The following is an 18,443-nucleotide window of genomic DNA, read 5'->3' as shown; positions in this document are numbered from 1 at the left end:
GGACATAAGGCTGTGGCTGTGCATGCTGCCACACATGACTCTGGTGGACTTTTCTCTTCAAGGTGGCCCATGTCAATCAGGACATGGGACTGTGGCTGTGCATGCTGCCACTCATGACTCTGGTGGACTTTTCTCTTCAAGGTGGCCCATGTCAATCAGGACGTGGGACTGTGGCTGTGCATGCTGCCACTCATGACTCTGGTGGACTTTTCTCTTCAAGGTGGCCCATGTCAATCAAGACATGGGACTGTTGCTGTGCATGCTGCCACACATGACTCTGGTGGACTTTTCTCTTCAAGGTGGCCCATGTCAATCAGGACATGGGACTGTGGCTGTGCATGCTGCCACACATGACTCTGGTGGACTTTTCTCTTCAAGGTGGCCCATGTCAATCAGGACATGGGACTGTGGCTGTGCATGCTGCCACACATGACTCTGGTGGACTTTTCTCTTCAAGGTGGTCCATGTCAATCAGGACATAAGGCTGTGGCTGTGCATGCTGCCACTCATGTCTCTGGTGGACTTGCCTATTCAAGGTGGCCCATGTCAATCAGGACATAAGGCTGTGGCTGTGCATGCTGCCACACATGACTCTGGTGGACTTTTCTCTTCAAGGTGGCCCATGTCAATCAGGACATGGGACTGTGGCTGTGCATGCTGCCACTCATGACTCTGGTGGATTTTTCTCTTCAAGGTGGCCCATGTCAATCGGGACATAGGACTGTGGCTGAGCATGCTGCCACTCATGACTCTGGTGGACTTTTCTCTTCAAGGTGGCCCATGTCAATCAGGACATGGGACTGTGGCTGTGCATGCTGCCACTCATGACTCTGGTGGACTTTTCTCTTCAAGGTGGCCCATGTCAATCAGGACATGGGATCCTGGCTGTGCATGCTGCCACTCATGACTCTGGTGGACTTGTCTCTTCAAGGTGGCCCATGTCAATCAGGACATGGGACTGTGGCTGTGCATGCTGCCACACATGACTCTGGTGGACTTGTCTCTTCAAGGTGGCCCATGCCAATCAGGACATGGGACTGTGGCTGTGCATGCTGCCACACATGAATCTGGTGGACTTTTCTCTTCAAGGTGGCCCATCAGGACATGGGACTGTAGCTTGGAATGCTGCAAGTCAAGTGTTTACGGGAATATATTGCACAAGTCAAAATAGAGAATTACACCGTACACCACTTCTTTCACCGTAGCGTAAAATTTGAAAGCTTAACTGAGGCCTTGAATGTTACTACCGAGATCAAATAACTTTTTAACAAGTCACGTGACGCTCTTTGAAATCATCGTGGAAAGAGCATGCTTGATTGTGCCTCAAAAGTTGTTAAATGTAAACATCAAAGGATGGGGCTTCAGGAATATTGTTCGGCATAAAGAGAGTTGATGAAACAATGCATTTCAATGTAGACCCAAATAATTAGCACTTAAATTGCATGGTTATGTTATTTGAGGCTTTGTAAGTGGCATTAACTACAGTTTACTGGAACAGAATAGTTTTATTCTAGTTGTTTCTTGTTTTTCAGTTTGTGAATTCTACCAGTGCCACATCAACCGTTTTGACAGATGCTAATTTGAGTAGACAGATGTTATTCAAATTTCTTAATACAAACTATGAAATATATGCGACAGATGTCTGCTGTCAATTGGAAATGTTAAATATCTAAACTCGCTATCAAATTGTTCGCTCATGGAAGCCTAGACTGAATGCATTGTTTAGGAAACTACCACCCATAAAAAATAACTTACCTGCAAAGCGAAGAGAACGATGTAATTCATTTTATACAAAGCCTATTAGCCTAGGTAACTTAAAATAATATTACCTTGCCAGTTTCTATTTGCAATTTCTACATATTTTGAATTCTACAGCTTGTGTTTTCTATATTTGGGCGTTGATTGTGTCCTAATGTGATCCCTCCCGATAATTATTAACTGGAGTTGTTGTAGAGATGCAAATGAGACTGCAGTAAAAACCTTCACTTGCTTGTTTGTTTGTTGTTTAACGCCGCACTCAGCAACATTCCAGCTCTATGACGGCGGTATGTAAATAATCGAGTTTTCAACAATATTCCACTTATATCACGGCATGTCAGCTTAACGTGGGATGAAAGCCCGTAGTTATGCAGGTCTTAGACGTTTGATATAAGTGATGAGTGAAGGGTAAATGAAGACCCGGGGTAGAATAGGTCTTCAGCAACCCATGCGTATCGTAAAAGGCGACTATGCTTGTCGTAAGAGGCTGCTAACAGGATCGGGTTGTCAGGCTCGCTGACTTGGTTGATGCATGTCATCGTATCCCGATTGCGGAGATCGATGCTCATGATGTCAATCAATATTACCGATGTGACGTTAAATTTTCACTCACTCACTCACTCACTCACTCACTCACCCACCCACCCACCCACCCACCCACTCACTCACTCACTCACTCACTCACTCACTCACTCACTCACTCACTCACTCACTCACTCACTCACTCACTCACTCACTCACTCACTCACTCACTCACACTCACTCACTCACTCACTCACTCAGTATATAATATGTCCAGGACAAATCTGTCGTGTATTAGACGATGGCTGTCCCCTGAAATGTTATGACATTAGATGACGAGGGCGAAACATTTTTAGTGTTTTATGATATCCGAGGCTTGGGAACACTGGTTGGGTTACACCAAAACATGCGGTTTGAAATCAGTCACTGACATGAGAAACAAGGTCCTTTAAACAACATGATAATGCATAAATAACTGTACAGAAGGTTACGGTGAAACAAGCTGATTTGGGACTGATTGTACTCAACAGCTTTCCTGTTCACATGCGGTGTCCAAATATACGATATTGCATTTACACTAAACATGTGCTTGACTTAAGCCCCATTCACATGGACAAAATTTACTAATGTAAGCAAATTTACTCATGGAGTATATTTACTCATGTAAGCAAAAGTATATTTACATTGCGTTCACATGAAGTTTATGCAAGGCAGAAGTAAACATCATTTCATAAATAAATTGTGGACTTTTATCATTTGAGGCCATGTCGCTGTCTAAGATAGTCAACCAGAGGCGAAAGAGAGACTTTCCATACTTTCTTAGGATTATGCCAGGAAAGAGAACTGTGGAAGAGAGAACGTTCTCAACACTGGTGGAACAATGTCGTCAAACGATCATTTGATGATAAACTGTGGATCGATAACTTTCGCATGACACGCGAAACATTTTATGTTCTTTGCAAGGAACTACAGCCGTATTTTCCTGCACAGGAAATGTATGTGAGGGAACCATTGGAGCTGGATCACAAGGTGGCCATAACAATGTACTGGCTTGCCTCCTCTGCAGAGTTTAGAACAATCAGCAACCTGTTTGGGGTTGGTATCTCAACCGTGCATAAATGACCAGAAATACTCCAGGAGCATTTATACTTATGAGTAAATATACTTTTACTAGATCTTATCAGGCGTAGCAATATACTTTTACTCATGTCTCTTTACTCCTGGAGTATATTTACTCACGTAAGCAAATGCGTTCACATGCCACCATAAGTAAATTTACTTATGTAAGTATATATACTCACGTAAGTAAAAGTGTCCATGTGAATGGGACTTTATTTGAGTTGTTTACTGACGAATAACAAGTGTTCTTCATCCTCTGGGGGCGGTCGGGTAGCCTAGTGGTTAAAGCGTTCGCTCGTCACGCCGAAGACCCGGGTTCGTTTCCCGACATGGGTACAATGTGTGAAGCCCATTTCTGGTGTCCCCCGCCGTGATATTGCTGGAATATTGCTATTAGAGGCGTTAAAACCATACTCACTCTTCATCCTCTGTAGATGCTTCCATATCAACGTACAACAACTTTTAATATACAACTTAATCAAGTTGAGTACTGAGGAGCCAAGTATTACTCGCATTCACTCACGTAAGCAAATTATAGTAGATATAGTAATGAATGAAACTTGAAACGTTACAAACTTTCTGCGTAGTCCCCATTAGTTTCTGCGGAGGCTTTTCTCATTGTAGTGTAAGTAACAAAAGAAGTGCCCACATGATATATAACATTATATACAATGTCATAAATAATTTCAACACATTTATATCAACTATGAGCTAATTAATAACTTCATGGATAATGCTTGTTGCGCATTCATAGTTTTGTTTCCATTTTTACATTATATACTGTAAGAGTAAGAGAAGGTTTAGGAAATGGGATTCCCCGAGGTAAATACTAAAATAACAGCTGTTGTTTATTAAACGGATACTTTTTCCTGAAAAAAACCATTGACTGCTAATTTGTTCTCTTACTTTCCAATTTAATTCATTTCCTAGTTTTTCAGTTCTTTGAAACTGTTCAGAATGACGTTAACATGAGCCTAAGGTAATGCGCCTGTTGAATGCTACCCTGTGAGATCTGTCACACCTATCACTAGTTTGATGCTTTCTCCATGTTCGGCCATTTCCAACACCCTCCACTAGTTATTAGAAACAGTTAGCAAAACATTTGCATTCTATCTTAATGCCATCCTCCATGCACGCAACATATATAACATATACTTCGTGAGATCTGTATGTAATCCATACAATATGTTCATGTTCATTCATAAAAATATTGATGGGTGTGGGGAATTGACGTTTTTGGTAGGGAATTGTGGGGAGGTGTCCGACCCCTGATACATTCTGGATGATGAAGGCATTGAATTAAAAAAAGATATGGGTGTGTTTATTGCATGGATTGGCAAATAGGCAACAACATAATGAAAACATAAAGTCTTTGCGTGGGATCGTACCGGCGGTTATTTTCATAAAGAAATAACGAGGGTATTTCTTTGACAAAAATAATTCAACGCTGACGAAGTGCCAACGCGCAAAAACAACCAACTACACCTGTATCGAAATGAAACAGGCGGTTGAATGTGCAGAGATGTCGTGGCTTCAAAACTTGATGCACATGGTGAACAAGTTCATGTTGATGTCAGCTGCATGTATTTGGGGGAACGTGTTCGTGGGAAACACTACACGTGCACCGCCAACTCGTTGTCAGCAGATATTTTCCAAAACTTTTCATGTTTCTAATCAAGGTGCTCACGTGATTTGATGCATTTCGCGACGTAATACCCGTTTTATCACAATATAGATCTTGATTATCGATCAGATCGTTTGACTGGGCGCCACCATTTTGTGTGAAGCAAACGCATGTGATACGAGAGGTGGAATCTGACTGGTCCATAGGAGAGGCTTAGAAGGGACATAACTGGTAATAGCCACTGGTGGCGCTACAATCGAGCCCAGTACTTCCAGCCTAGTTCGGCAAGGGTGGAAACTGGACTTTTATCGTCAGTTAACTCTCTTACTTTGGGAATATGAGAAAAGTGCAACCAATCAGTGTCTGGATTACCTGATATATTGTTACGAGTGGCTGGTAAGTGGACTTTAATTTCCCTTAATAAATTCTCGGATTGCTTGGTGTTATGGTGCTGGGAGACAAGTGTCCCAACGATAACGTATTCAGTTGTAGTTGGAAGTGTTCCAAAAAAGATGTCATAGTTTTCCTATTTCTTTATTAACCAGTTCAAGCTGAAGATATATTTTAATTTCCTGTTCCAACTTGATGATTCAACTCTATCCCTGCAGCTCTTGTGACATTGGTCATTTGCTCTGTGCAAATCATCAACTGTCTCATTAACAGCATGTCTGTTCTCTGAGATTTGTACTCGAGATGTATAGCTGTTCAGTCAGGAATCATTCTATCGTGACTACAGTCACACATGCCTGGAGAGATATGCTTGACTAAGGAAACAGGTCAAGTACGTTGTTTGTCCAAGGGGAGGGTGGACGATGCTATAAATTATTATCTTGTTGTAGACAGGCTGTTTACTGTTAAACTCTTAAGTACACAGAGTTGCTGCCTGACTACTCATTTTAGAAAGACATGATAACCCATCATGTGTCAATGTCCAGGGGCAATGTGGTGTAAACGTGCAGGCACGACGTGGTCCGAGGGGTATAAGTGACAGGAAACAGATGGGACTGGACTGAAGTACACTACGCAGGAAAAATATAAATTGTACCCTAAAATTCTTTAAAAGAATAATTATGCTTCATGCTGTTGAAAGGAAAATTGCCTGTCACCAAAATTACATTGTTGCAAGGTGTTTTCTTTTGAAAGAAATTCAAACTCATACTTTCAGATAAAGAAATTTGGTTCTTTAACCTGTAGATTTACTGGGGATGAGCTTGCATGTACAGCGTGATTGACAGTGGAACCACCCTGGCGGCCTAGCTGCAGATAAGCCGGCATTTTATGACACGAAGGATTCTTCATTTTTGTGACTTGTCAGTTTCATGATTTCACGGCATTCAACGCCAGCGTGTGAAAGAATGAGGCAGTTGTGGCCGTGACGCGGTGGTTCGTGAATGTTGTACTTAGTCGTGAGTGTTCAGAAATGGATTTCATCATGTTTAATAAGTTGTTGTGACCACGTGCCTGTGTTGTGACTGCAGTGAGTGAGTGAGTATGGTTTTACGCCGCTTTTAGCAATATTTCAGCAATATCACGGCGGGGGACACCAGAAATGGGCTTCACACATTGTCGGGAATCGAACCCGGGTCTTCGGCGTGACGAGCAAACGCTTTAACCACTAGGCTACCCGACCGCCCCTGTGACTGCAGTGAAGTTGGGACAGTTTTTGTGGCCTTTGGAAGTGTTTTCTGATTTACTTTCAAATCCTTCTGCTAAATCCCAACGTTGGTGGTATCGTATGTCCTCTGTTAGACGCCCGGCCTCTATTCTGTTGACGCTTTCACAGTGGCAACTCTCTACCTTATCGAATGCAGCCATTTTTTATGGATCGATATGTTGGCTATCGATGAATGGATGAATGAATGAATATTTGTTTCCGTTCAGTTTGATTGAAGCATACATCTGTACATATTTGAACACTTCCACAGCTATTTTCACCTTATCTGGATCTAAAATTGTACAGCCTTTGCTGGATCCCCTTCAAATGGAAGGATTATCTTAGCACATGTAAAACGCCTACGACTGTTGACAGCTTACAATCTGCCTTATCAACTAAAAAGTAATTCCTGGCCATCCATTCTTTGAAACAGACCTACCAAGGATGTCTCATCTAATCACTCATCTGTGACTCTACCGGTGAAGATCCGGGGTAGATTAGGTCTTCAGCAACCCATGCATGCCGTAAAATGCGATTATGCTTGTCGTAAGAGGCGACTAACGGGATCGGGTGGTCATGCTGGCTGACTTACTTGATGCATGTCGTCGTATCCCATCGATGATCGATGCTCATGATGTCAACCAAGTCAGCGAGCCTGTCCACACGATCCCGTTAGTCGCCTCTTACGGCAAGCATGGGTTGCAGAAGACCAATTCTACCCCTGATCTTCACGGGTTTGTTTCAAAAGTACATGCTCTGGAGTCTTGACGTCTTGTAGAATATAAAGGTAGCCATAGACTATTGCTTAATGTGTCAGCATTACCACCTGTCACAGTTATGTAGAATGTAGAATGCTTTACATATCCCATTAGACGTGGCCCATTCGACATATTTTTCTTGCTTTACAGGAAACATGAATCCAGGAGACACAGTTAGCAAAGTATCTCTCCATGTGGCCGACTACGCAGTTTTGGGCATTCTTTTGGCAGTGTCGCTGTCAATAGGCCTGTACTTTGGTATCAGGGGCCGGAAACGTCAGACAAGAGAGGAGTACCTTCTAGGGGGCAGACAGATGAGTCCTATCGCCGTGTCGTTGTCCATATTTGCCACGTACATGTCGGCGGTGTCGTTACTGGGCGTCCCGGCTGAAGTGTACAGTTACGGAACCATAAATTTCCTAATAACCATTGGTATTTGCCTGAGCTATATCATGGGCTACTTCACAGTGGTGCCATTGTTCTATGAGCTGCGTGTGACAAGTATCTACCAGGTAAGATATTAACTGGTGAGGTTATTTTTAATTCTGCATAAAATCTTATTGGTTAAGGTGAAGCGTTGGTATGTCATAGTCTTAAAGTGGTACAGTAACACAAAAGTATTACCTTTTATTTAGAAAAAAATATATTCATTAATTTTTTATTCGTATTTATCATCATCATCATCATCATCATCATCATCATCATCATCATAATATCATTATTATTATTATTATTATTATTATTATTATTATTATTATTATTATTATTATTATTTCGGTTATAATGGGAGGGCGTGGTTTGATTAACGTGGATGCTCTTCATGCCAGAATTATATTGTGCACTTTTGCACACATTTATTTGTCTGATGATCCTTTTGTGAAGCATGTCAAGACTCAGAATGAAAACAAGGCATTCCGAGCCAGGGATGTGGGACATAATATCAAGGTCAATGTTGGTTTTGTTGATGGTTCCTTACTGCTGGACAGAAATGAATGCCAACCAACCAAAGTGCTATATCAAATCGTCCCAGATTTAAGGAGAGCTTTTCAAGGGGCGGCAATCTGAACGACCTCTGCATCGAGTTTATGTGCATTGCTGCAGATCAGTCCTTCGCTTGGAGGAACTCGGCCGGCCTGAAAAGTGAAACAGAAGGCTTTCTGTTTCTGCTCAGGACCAGTCACGTCCCACTTAAAACCGTCAATGTGTGATTTTGGATCAAAATGTAAAAAATGAAATGTAAATTATGTAATGACTTTAATGAAACTGTCCAACACATTGTCAGCGGATGCCCAGCTTTGGCGCAAACACAGTATTTTAAGCGACATGATGGTGTAGCTCTATCCTTTTATCACCATCATGGTACGACCCTGAATATATAGGGTCACGGAAAATGATGAATACACTTATGTGATTGACAAGATTGATGAAAAACATGGCAAATATGCGGACCTCGCTTTCGAAATGTCACGCTTGCCTATTGTTCTCGGTGCCTTACGTTTGGTACGTCCCAATCTGTTGGCTGACATTTGGAGAGTACCGGGGTTTGCTGCCTGGAATACAGCTCTTCTGACAATCTGGGTAATGCAGAAAGCTGCAGCGTTGGGGAGTCTTCACATTCTCCAAAAGTTCTGGTTGGGTTCGACAAGGCAGCGCTTCCTGGGAGAAGTCCCATTCGCTGTCTGGGCTGCGTGTAGAGGGGGCAAGGGGCCTGAGCTGATGATGATCCTAACCAGCCTAGGCTGTGCCAGGATAACCCAAACCCTCTTTGATGCATTTTACATTTTAATCTGTACGTAGAAAATAATAACGATTGACTGTTTGTCAAGCAATTGCTTTTGCATTGCCACCGCCACAAACACTCTGTGCTCTCACGATTTCACGTACAGATAATGATTGTAATTTATTTATAAATAATAATTGTTGATCGCATTTATTTAGTGCGCATTAGAGTCTACATTTGGCCTGACGTATTATTTTCGAGTTTTATTTGTTTTAGAGTATTTAAGAAACCATATAAATTGTAATTTGTGATTTTATGTTGATGCATCCGTGTGTGAAAACAATTCAGTGAACAGATCTGTGTAAAATAACTCGGTGAATAGATCCTGATAAAATAACTTTGTCCTTTTGAAATCTCTGAATAAGATTTTAAAACTCATACACGTCTATGTCCATTGCACGCATTGGGTAAACGGCCTGCCCAGTGCACGCATTGGGTAAACGGCCTGCCCAGGGCACGCAATGGGCAAACGGCCTGTCCAGTGCACGCAATGGGTAAAGGGCCTGTCCAGTGCACGCAATGGGTAAAGGGCCTGCCCAGTGCACGCAATGGCTAAACGGCCTGCCCAGTGCACGCGATGGGTAAACGGCCTGCCCAGTGCACGCAATGGGTAAACGGCCTGCCCAGTGCACGCAATGGCTAAACGGCCTGTCCAGTGCACGCAATGGGTAAACAGCCTGCCCAGTGCACGCAGTGGGTAAACGGCCTGCCCAGGGCACGCAATGGGTAAACGGCCTGTCCAGTGCACGCAATGGGTAAACGGCCTGTCCAGTGCACGCAATCGGTAAACGGCCTGTCCAGTGCACGCAATGGGTAAACGGCCTGTCCAGTGCACGCATTGGGCAGTTGCACAGATTGGTTTCTTTGAACGTGTACATCGCGTCCTACATATAAATTAATAAACCACTAATCAGTGTAGTTTAAAGAAAACCACATATGTATAGATTACATAAACAGACTATAATTTATCCTAATATTAATATTTTTCAGTACTTTGAAATGCGGTTCAAATCTTATGCAGTGCGAATGATAGGAGTTGTCCTAGGAATTCTCGTTCAGGTGAGAATCTTAAACTTATCTGGTATCAATCCAATGCAAGTAAATATTTATGTAAATGTTCAGCTTAATCTTGACTGTTATAATATATCAATACCTTATATGACTTTATAATATAATATATCAACGCAAGTCTATTAAAAGGAACACAGTACCTCGTTTCGTCTATAAAGCTAAATAAACTGTATTGAATCAAATGTTTAATGAAATTATCTCTTACAGATAATGTACACCACAGTCACATTGTTGTCCCCAGCCTTCGCTATGCAAGCAGGTCTGTATATGTTGAATGATTGAGTTGTGTCATGCGCCGAGTTGCGCATGCCGCTTTTGTGAGAGAGAAAAGCCCGAAATTATAAAGGTCTTCAAAATTTACCACTTCAGTGAAACCCAAGAGCACGGTTATAGTGCTGACAACCCCAATATTCTAACATGGCCAAATCTGGAATTTCTACCATATCATGTCACATCCAAGGGACGCAACTGTGCACAGTGAATTGGTGCGCTCTAGACGACTGATCCAAGAATAACACTTTCTGTATAACGGTACCGTAATAATTGGCCAGTTGAGCAACCATACCCCTTGTTGATAGACGTGGTGTAATAACTGTGCTAAATTCTTAAGACAGCATTATAACTCTCCTAGGTGATATCTTAGACGCCATCCTAACGAATCTACATTAATATCTTTCAATTGTGTTCCTCCTTTGAGAGAAACAAATTATATATTCTGTAGCAGTGACCGAAAAGTATATTGGTCCGTTGTTATTTTCAAATTCACATTATATATTCCAGCTATTGGGCTCCCCCTTTGGGTATCAGCAGTTGTCATCGGTGGTATTGGCACGGTGTATACATCTCTGGTGAGTTTGTTGTATGCACCATCAGCAATGCCCTGCTTAAAGTCATGCTAGCATGTGGTACCTTCAGAATCAGGAATGAGAATATGGCAAAATTTGGTTTTAAAAACTTATGTAATATAAAAGTGGTAAACAAACAAATTATGAAAACAAAACCAGAGTAGTAATATGTTTTCTCTAAAATGACTTCCTGAAACATTTCTTATTATTTTCAGAGAACATGGGGTTGACACAATCATAGTGTTATACATGATACTGTTCACATTGACATAAAGTTATTAATATGTTTTCATAAATAATCCTTTCAAAGTAATAGGTATATTGTTGTTATGTTAGTTTATAATGAAGTAGATCTGATGAGACATCCAGATATTGTTGAAAATAACTAACTAACGTGTTTAGTGTGTTTGTAACTTTAACCATACTTCTCTAGAAGAGTTACCTCCCTAATGATAATATGCTTACTTCTGTAGCCTGACACGTCAATTATTCACACTGTCCAAAAATGATAATATCTCGCCACACGGAAATTGGGTCAACGTTTCGACCCTGTGCTGTAGGCTGTCCCAGGGCCTCTTGACAGACAGTCCGCTCCACGGAAATGGGTAAACGTTTACCCCATAGCGATAATCTGTATGAGGAAATTGGTCGAACAGAGCTAGACTGGTACCCTGCCTTTCGCCTCCTAGCGGCTGCAGGGGAGAAGCGGAAGCGTTCTAGGGCTAGAAAATCACGTGGCTCCCTGTTATGATTATAACATAAACATGTTTAGTGTAATAATGAACAGTTTTCATTATTACTTATATATTATGTATGTATACATATCATTATACACATGTGAGATTACACAAAGATTCTTTTAAAAGTTTGGTTCCATCTTTCCAACGATTACTCGTCCCCATGCCCCCGTGTAATTTTCTCAAACCCATATTAACCAATAAACCGGGACTTCTCGTATTAAGACACACACTCTCTTACGCTCATGGGCCTAAAAACCAGTACTTAACCCCATGGGCTTAATCAAAAAATAAATAACGAGTGGGAGTTGTTTATCGTACACTCAAACACTACAGGGAGAATAAACCATGAGGGGCGTACAATAAAACACTGCAGGGAGAATAAACCATGAGGGGCGTACAATAAAACACTGCAGGGAGAATAAACCATGAGGGGCGTACAATAAAACACTGCAGGGAGAATGAACCATGAGGGGCGTACAATACAACACTGCAGGGGGAATAAACCATGAGGGGCGTACAATACAACACTGCAGGGGGAATAAACCATGAGGGGCGTACAATACAACACTGCAGGGGGAATAAACCATGAGGGGCGTACAATAAAACACTGCAGGGAGAATAAACCATGAGGGGCGTACAATACAACACGGCAGGGGGAATAAACCATGAGGGGCGTACAATACAACACTGCAGGGAGAATGAACCATTAGGGGCGTACAATACAACACTGCAGGGGGAATAAACCATGAGGGGCATACAATACAACACTGCAGGGAGAATAAACCATGAGGGGCGTACAATACAACACTGCAGGGGGAATGAACCATTAGGGGCGTACAATACAACACTGCAGGGGGAATAAACCATGAGGGGCGTACAATACAACACTGCAGGAAGAATGAACCATGAGGGGCGTACAATACAACACTGCAGGGGGAATAAACCATGAGGGGCGTACAATACAACACTGCAGGGGGAATAAACCATGAGGGGCGTACAATACAACACTGCAGGGAGAATGAACCATGAGGGGCGTACAATACAACACTGCAGGGGGAATAAACCGTGAGGGGCGTACAATACAACACTGCAGGGAGAATGAACCATGAGGGGCGTACAATACAACACTGCAGGGAGAATAAACTATGAGGGGCGTACAATACAACACTGCAGGGAGAATGAACCATGAGGGGCGTACAATACAACACGGCAGGGAGAATGAACCATGAGGGGCGTACAATACAACACTGCAGGGAGAATAAACCATGAGGGGCGTACAATAAAACACTGCAGGGAGAATGAACCATGAGGAGCGTACAATACAACACTGCAGGGGGAATAAACCATGAGGGGCGTACAATACAACACTGCAGGGAGAATAAACCATGAGGGGCGTACAATAAAACACTGCAGGGAGAATGAACCATGAGGGGCGCACACGTTTATTTCTTACATGAGATTTCAACATCATGTACAACCTCTCTAAGGATGATGATAAAAGGTACAAGCTTTGATAATATTTACCCGTATTGTAATAGTGATGACTCCCTCAATGGAACCCGACCTCGGCAATGACGGACAAGATACTTTCATGCACAGGTGGATATTTCCCGCGTCACGTCGATAACCTGTACCTTTCCCCCCAATACCAATTGTCACATCTCACCCGCTTTTGGATGCGATCGTTCGGCCATCGCGTTTATCTGCGATGTCCAGCTACATCTATAGGGGAACACCTCACTAGAAAACTTCCCTATCAAAAATAACGTCGTCAAACATACGACGTCATCAGGTTGCGAGCACATGTTTGATCTCCAGAAATGACGTCATGATAGAACTACGCTTCGTTCTTCATTGTTCTTTGCGATTTATCGCGTAGCTATCTTATATATTCGAATATTACTTTTGGAGTGCTCCACTTTAAATTGCAATTCTTAATCTGACACCACTTCACCTATTATTTCAGGGAGGCCTAAAAAGTGTCATCTGGGCAGATGTTTTTCAAACAGTAGTCATATACTTGGGTTTGATTGCAGTTTTCATAAAGGTACGTCCTGATATGAAACAGCATTATGTATGTGCTGTGGTTCTGAAGACATGACATGTATTTCATGCGAGAAAAATATAATATTATATGTATCTTTGAACACAACTGGTATTAATTTGTACAATGAACATGATTAAGCATTGCGTGTTGGATTAAGCTTTGCGAGATGGATTTAACGTCGCTTTTAACAGTTATATAACGGTGTGGCATCTTGTTGTGGGAGGATAACCCAGTTCGATGCAGGTCTCAGAAGTTTACCGCTCTGGTGAACCCACGATCCCAGGTAGGGGGAACAAACCTAGAAACATGATCGGGGTTCGAACCCACGATCAAAAGGTTTCTGGCGTGCCCAAGGGACGCAACTCTGCACACCGAATTGCGTCGCCTTAGACCGACAGGGCCACCCGTTTCCCCACTTAAGTTGTTATTCTCGGTTTCAAACATTAGTACTCACCACCAACGAGAACTGATAAATTACAACTCAACTTGCTATAGCCTACCCAATATATGACTGACACTATTGAACGTGATGCTATGTTTCAGGGTATTGTAGACATCGGAGACCCATCAAAGATATCGGAGCTAAATATCATTGGAGGAAGAGTGCAGTTTGAGTGAGTTGTGTTCCATGTACAAGCATAGGATACCTATTCTGTCAAGGGACTATATAGATAGCATGTTACTATACAATAAAACCTGATGCTATACATGTATACTTAATGATGTTCATGTATACTTCATGATATACATGTATACTTCATGATATACATGTATACTTCATGATATACATGTATATACCTAATTATATACATATATACTTAACGATATACATGTATACTTCATGATATACATGTATACCTAATGACATACATATATACTTAATAATATGCAAGTATACTTCATGATATTCATGTATACTTCATGATATACATGTATACCTAATTATATACATATATACTTAACGATATACATGTATACTTCATGATATACATGTATACCTAATTATATACATATATACTTAATAATATACAAGTATACTTCATGATATACATGTATACCTAATGATATACATATATACTTAATAATATACATGCATACCTAATGATATACATATATACTTAATGATATACATGTATACCCAATGCTTCAACGTACACATATCACTATACATGTCCACTATACATGTCCACCTCGTGCTATATGTATCTGTCCAGATATGCCAAGGAATATCATGCAGCGATTTGATATCACGTTTTGTTTTATTTCAATAAATCGAAAGACCGTTTCGGCAATATTAAGAAATCCACTGAGTCCATTGTCCGAATGGCGTCTTAATGTATAGGCATATACGCCTCTGGCAGCGAAAGACAAGACAAGAAAATGATGTCAGGGTAAGGTTATAGTTGAACGGTATTTGCTCAGGAACTCCCCATGGGTCATTCATTATCTTGCAATTAGTATACTGATGTCGTAATTTGAGATTGCAATTATTGGCGGAGCATAAACAGGAATAATTGCTCAAACCCAGATTGGTTGGGTTTTTTTTGTTTTACGCCGCACTCTGCAATATTCAAGCTATATGACGGCGGTCTGTAAATAATCGAGTCTGGACCAGACAATCCAGTGATTGAAATTATGAGCATCGATCCACGCAATTAGGATCGATGACCGTGCATCAACCAAGTCAGCGAGCCTGACCACCCGATCCCGATAGTCGTCTTTTACGGCAAGCATGGGTTGCTGAAGACCTATTCTACCCCGGATCTTCACGGGTCCTCAACCCCAGAAAGGGATAAGAAAAATCAAAAGGTCTTGCAACTAAAACCAGATAGCAGCCGATCTTCCGTTTATGTGACCTTTGTTTGTACCAAGAACTTACTAGTTATGCAACATTTGACTGTTTTTGGTGTTTCATATTTCAGAACGAGTGCTGACCCACGTATTAGCTACACCGTATGGAGTGTGACACTTGGTAGTGCATTCTCCTTCTTCTCCTACACCTTCGGCCAGGCAACGATACAGAGGACGGGGGCAGTCGGGAGTCTCAGAAAAGCAAAGCTGTGAGTATTGTACTTGTGTAGGGAGCTGAGAATGCAGAGGGAATATTCTACCAAGGGAGCTGAGAATTCAAAGGGGATGTGCACTGATCCGTTGATCCGTTGTACGCGCCCGCGGCATGCGTTTTGTTTGTTGTTGACGCCGCAGTAGTATCCCAACTTTTCCACGACTGTCTCAACGTAATCGTGTCTTGACCAGACATTGATTGAAATAATGGGCGATCCTTGCACACAACCTGACATGCTTTCGTAGTATTGCAAATATGTCTGACGATAAATGTTTTCCAATATATGTCCATGTGTTGTTTTTCATTGATCGACTAACATTATTTTCACCACTATTTTGCCTTTTACGTGCAATGGAATCTGTTTGGGCAGACAATCATGACTGATTATTCTCCGGCCTTGACGGTTTGTATTTAAGATATGCTAACGTATGTTAAATGTGCTACTTGCAACTGCTGTGATATTTGATTTCAATTTATTCCCATAAACCAACACCCTGACTATTGCTGAAGATGGATTTGGGGGACACACGCTCAAAGCAGTTCACTCGTTCTCTGTTTTCTATTTTTGAATAAAACAGTGGTATTCTGATATGCATTAGCAAACATTTGTTGAACTAGTCCTTAAATACATGTCTCTTACAGGGCGTATCTGATGAATATTCCAATGCTAGTGCCATTCTTCCTGATCTTGAACTTTACTGGCATGTTGATCTACGCTTACTTTCATTCCATCCATTGTGATCCTAAGGAAGCTGGATTCATATCTAATGTCAACCAGGTGAGTTAGAAGTACCGTTGAGTTTTCATATTTAATGTTAGAATAACAGGTTTGAATGATGTTATGAACATGATCTACGTGTATATATACCATCACTAAAACGTGTTGCTAATGAAAGGTCACTGTATCAATTATAATGTGTCATTTTTGCTCCATAGGACTAAGGGATCGACAATAAGTTAAAATATATAAAAAAAATTATATTTTTTTTACATTTTTTAAAATTTATTTATTTTATTATTTATTTATTTAAGAAATAGCCTGCTACAAAAAAAACATTGATGCAAGGTAAATAAATCAGGCCCATAGTCTTACATAAAAACATCTGGTTTTGCAGCTGAAGTTGAAAAACTATATAATCTCTATACAAAATCGTTCTGGTTTGGTTGTTATACGCCACACTCGGCGATATTCCAGCTACATGACGGCGTACTATCAGAAATCAAATCTGGACCAGAAAATCTAATTGACCTCAAATTGAGATACGACCATATTTTGCATCACCGAGCCCGGCCACCAGAGCCCTTCAGTCACCTCTAACGCCAAGCATATGTTGCTGTTGACCTACGTTCTTACCCGGCACCCCAACGGGTACCTAGTACCCCATTTACGTCGGGTACTGGCAGGTCAACAACAAGAACCATCCTTTAACGTGTTTTAGTATGAACCACGGACCTTCCACTCTCTGGTCAAACGCTCTATTCACAAGAACACGGGGGCCGTCCCATATTTGTGTGTGTAATCTATGAACACTAATTGAAATTTGATGAAAGGTTTTAACTTTTTGATATGATTGTGCTGTTTTTTTCACAGATAGTTCCCTACTATGTATTCCACATCTTGAGGTCAGTGCCTGGATTATCTGGACTCTACATGGCAACTCTCTTCAGTGGAAGTTTGAGGTACATCAAATGATTATCTTGGTGGAATATGGAAACAAAACTAGTTCATGATGAACAAGATGAACTGTTATTCACTTAATAGGAAAATGCGTAGGAATTGGGAGGTATTTCGTTCATGCTAATTTCAGTACATCTACAGTGAGTGAGTGAGTGAGAGTTTTTCGGAGACTTTTAGTTTCTTTCAAAGAATGTCTTTAGGCATTGTACCAGAACAGAACAATATTCACTCAAGGCTACATAGCACACTCAGCATAATGAAGTAGTTATCAGAGGTCAGGATACAGGTATGTGGCGGAAGATTACAACTTATTAATTATTTGACAGCAAAATCTTGAAAGTTTCTTTATTATTATGTTATTTTCACTTTTAAATAAATTTATCACATTGAACATAGAAAGGCTCTTTAGAAAGTATGGTGACAATATATTCTTTCTTACAGCTACAGCATATTCGCAAACAAATAAATAGTGATACTAGTTCCCACTATCACTAGATTGGCATAAGAAACATTTTGTCTCTAACAGAAGTATATGGTTCCACCGACTAAACTCAACTGGTAGTCGGTGGTTTGAAAATCTCAATTGTATTGCAGTAAAAATACCTTTATTGGGCAGATTTTGTAAATACAATTCATTTTCAATATAGTTTTCTTGATTATGGTATAGAATACCCTTACATGAGGAGTCTGTGTCAGATCTCCAGTTTGGAATATATTGGTCTTCAAGACAATTTTTAAAATTTTAAATTTGAGGTGATTTGTTTTTTTCTATTGCGGGAGAA

General features: G+C 41.1%; 1 protein-coding gene across 3 annotated transcripts in view; it reads left to right on the top strand.

The window, feature by feature from the left end:
- Positions 1-18,443, top strand: part of LOC124149165 (sodium-coupled monocarboxylate transporter 1-like) — a 44,546-nt gene that overhangs the window by 14,292 nt on the left and 11,811 nt on the right. Inside the window, exons 1-10 of one of the 3 annotated variants that reach the window (XM_046520566.2) lie at positions 5,278-5,419; positions 7,586-7,947; positions 10,206-10,274; positions 10,494-10,545; positions 11,067-11,134; positions 13,838-13,918; positions 14,462-14,532; positions 15,841-15,978; positions 16,626-16,761; positions 17,575-17,663. In XM_046520566.2, coding sequence (XP_046376522.2) covers positions 7,591-7,947; positions 10,206-10,274; positions 10,494-10,545; positions 11,067-11,134; positions 13,838-13,918; positions 14,462-14,532; positions 15,841-15,978; positions 16,626-16,761; positions 17,575-17,663 — 1,061 coding nt within the window. In that variant the 5' untranslated portion in view covers positions 5,278-5,419; positions 7,586-7,590. Of the gene's footprint in view, positions 1-5,277; positions 5,420-6,312; positions 6,430-7,585; positions 7,948-10,205; positions 10,275-10,493; positions 10,546-11,066; positions 11,135-13,837; positions 13,919-14,461; positions 14,533-15,840; positions 15,979-16,625; positions 16,762-17,574; positions 17,664-18,443 lie in introns of those variants that run through there. The other 2 variants (XM_046520567.2, XM_046520568.2) reach the window with 2 other exon arrangements.

Source organism: Haliotis rufescens, unplaced genomic scaffold (genome assembly GCF_023055435.1).
Source record: "Haliotis rufescens isolate VD_foot unplaced genomic scaffold, xgHalRufe1.0.p SCAF_96, whole genome shotgun sequence".
In the NCBI taxonomy this organism is placed as follows: Eukaryota; Metazoa; Mollusca; class Gastropoda; order Lepetellida; family Haliotidae; genus Haliotis; species Haliotis rufescens.
Note: the sequence above shows the minus strand (reverse complement) of the source record. Positions and strands in the feature narration are given on the sequence as shown.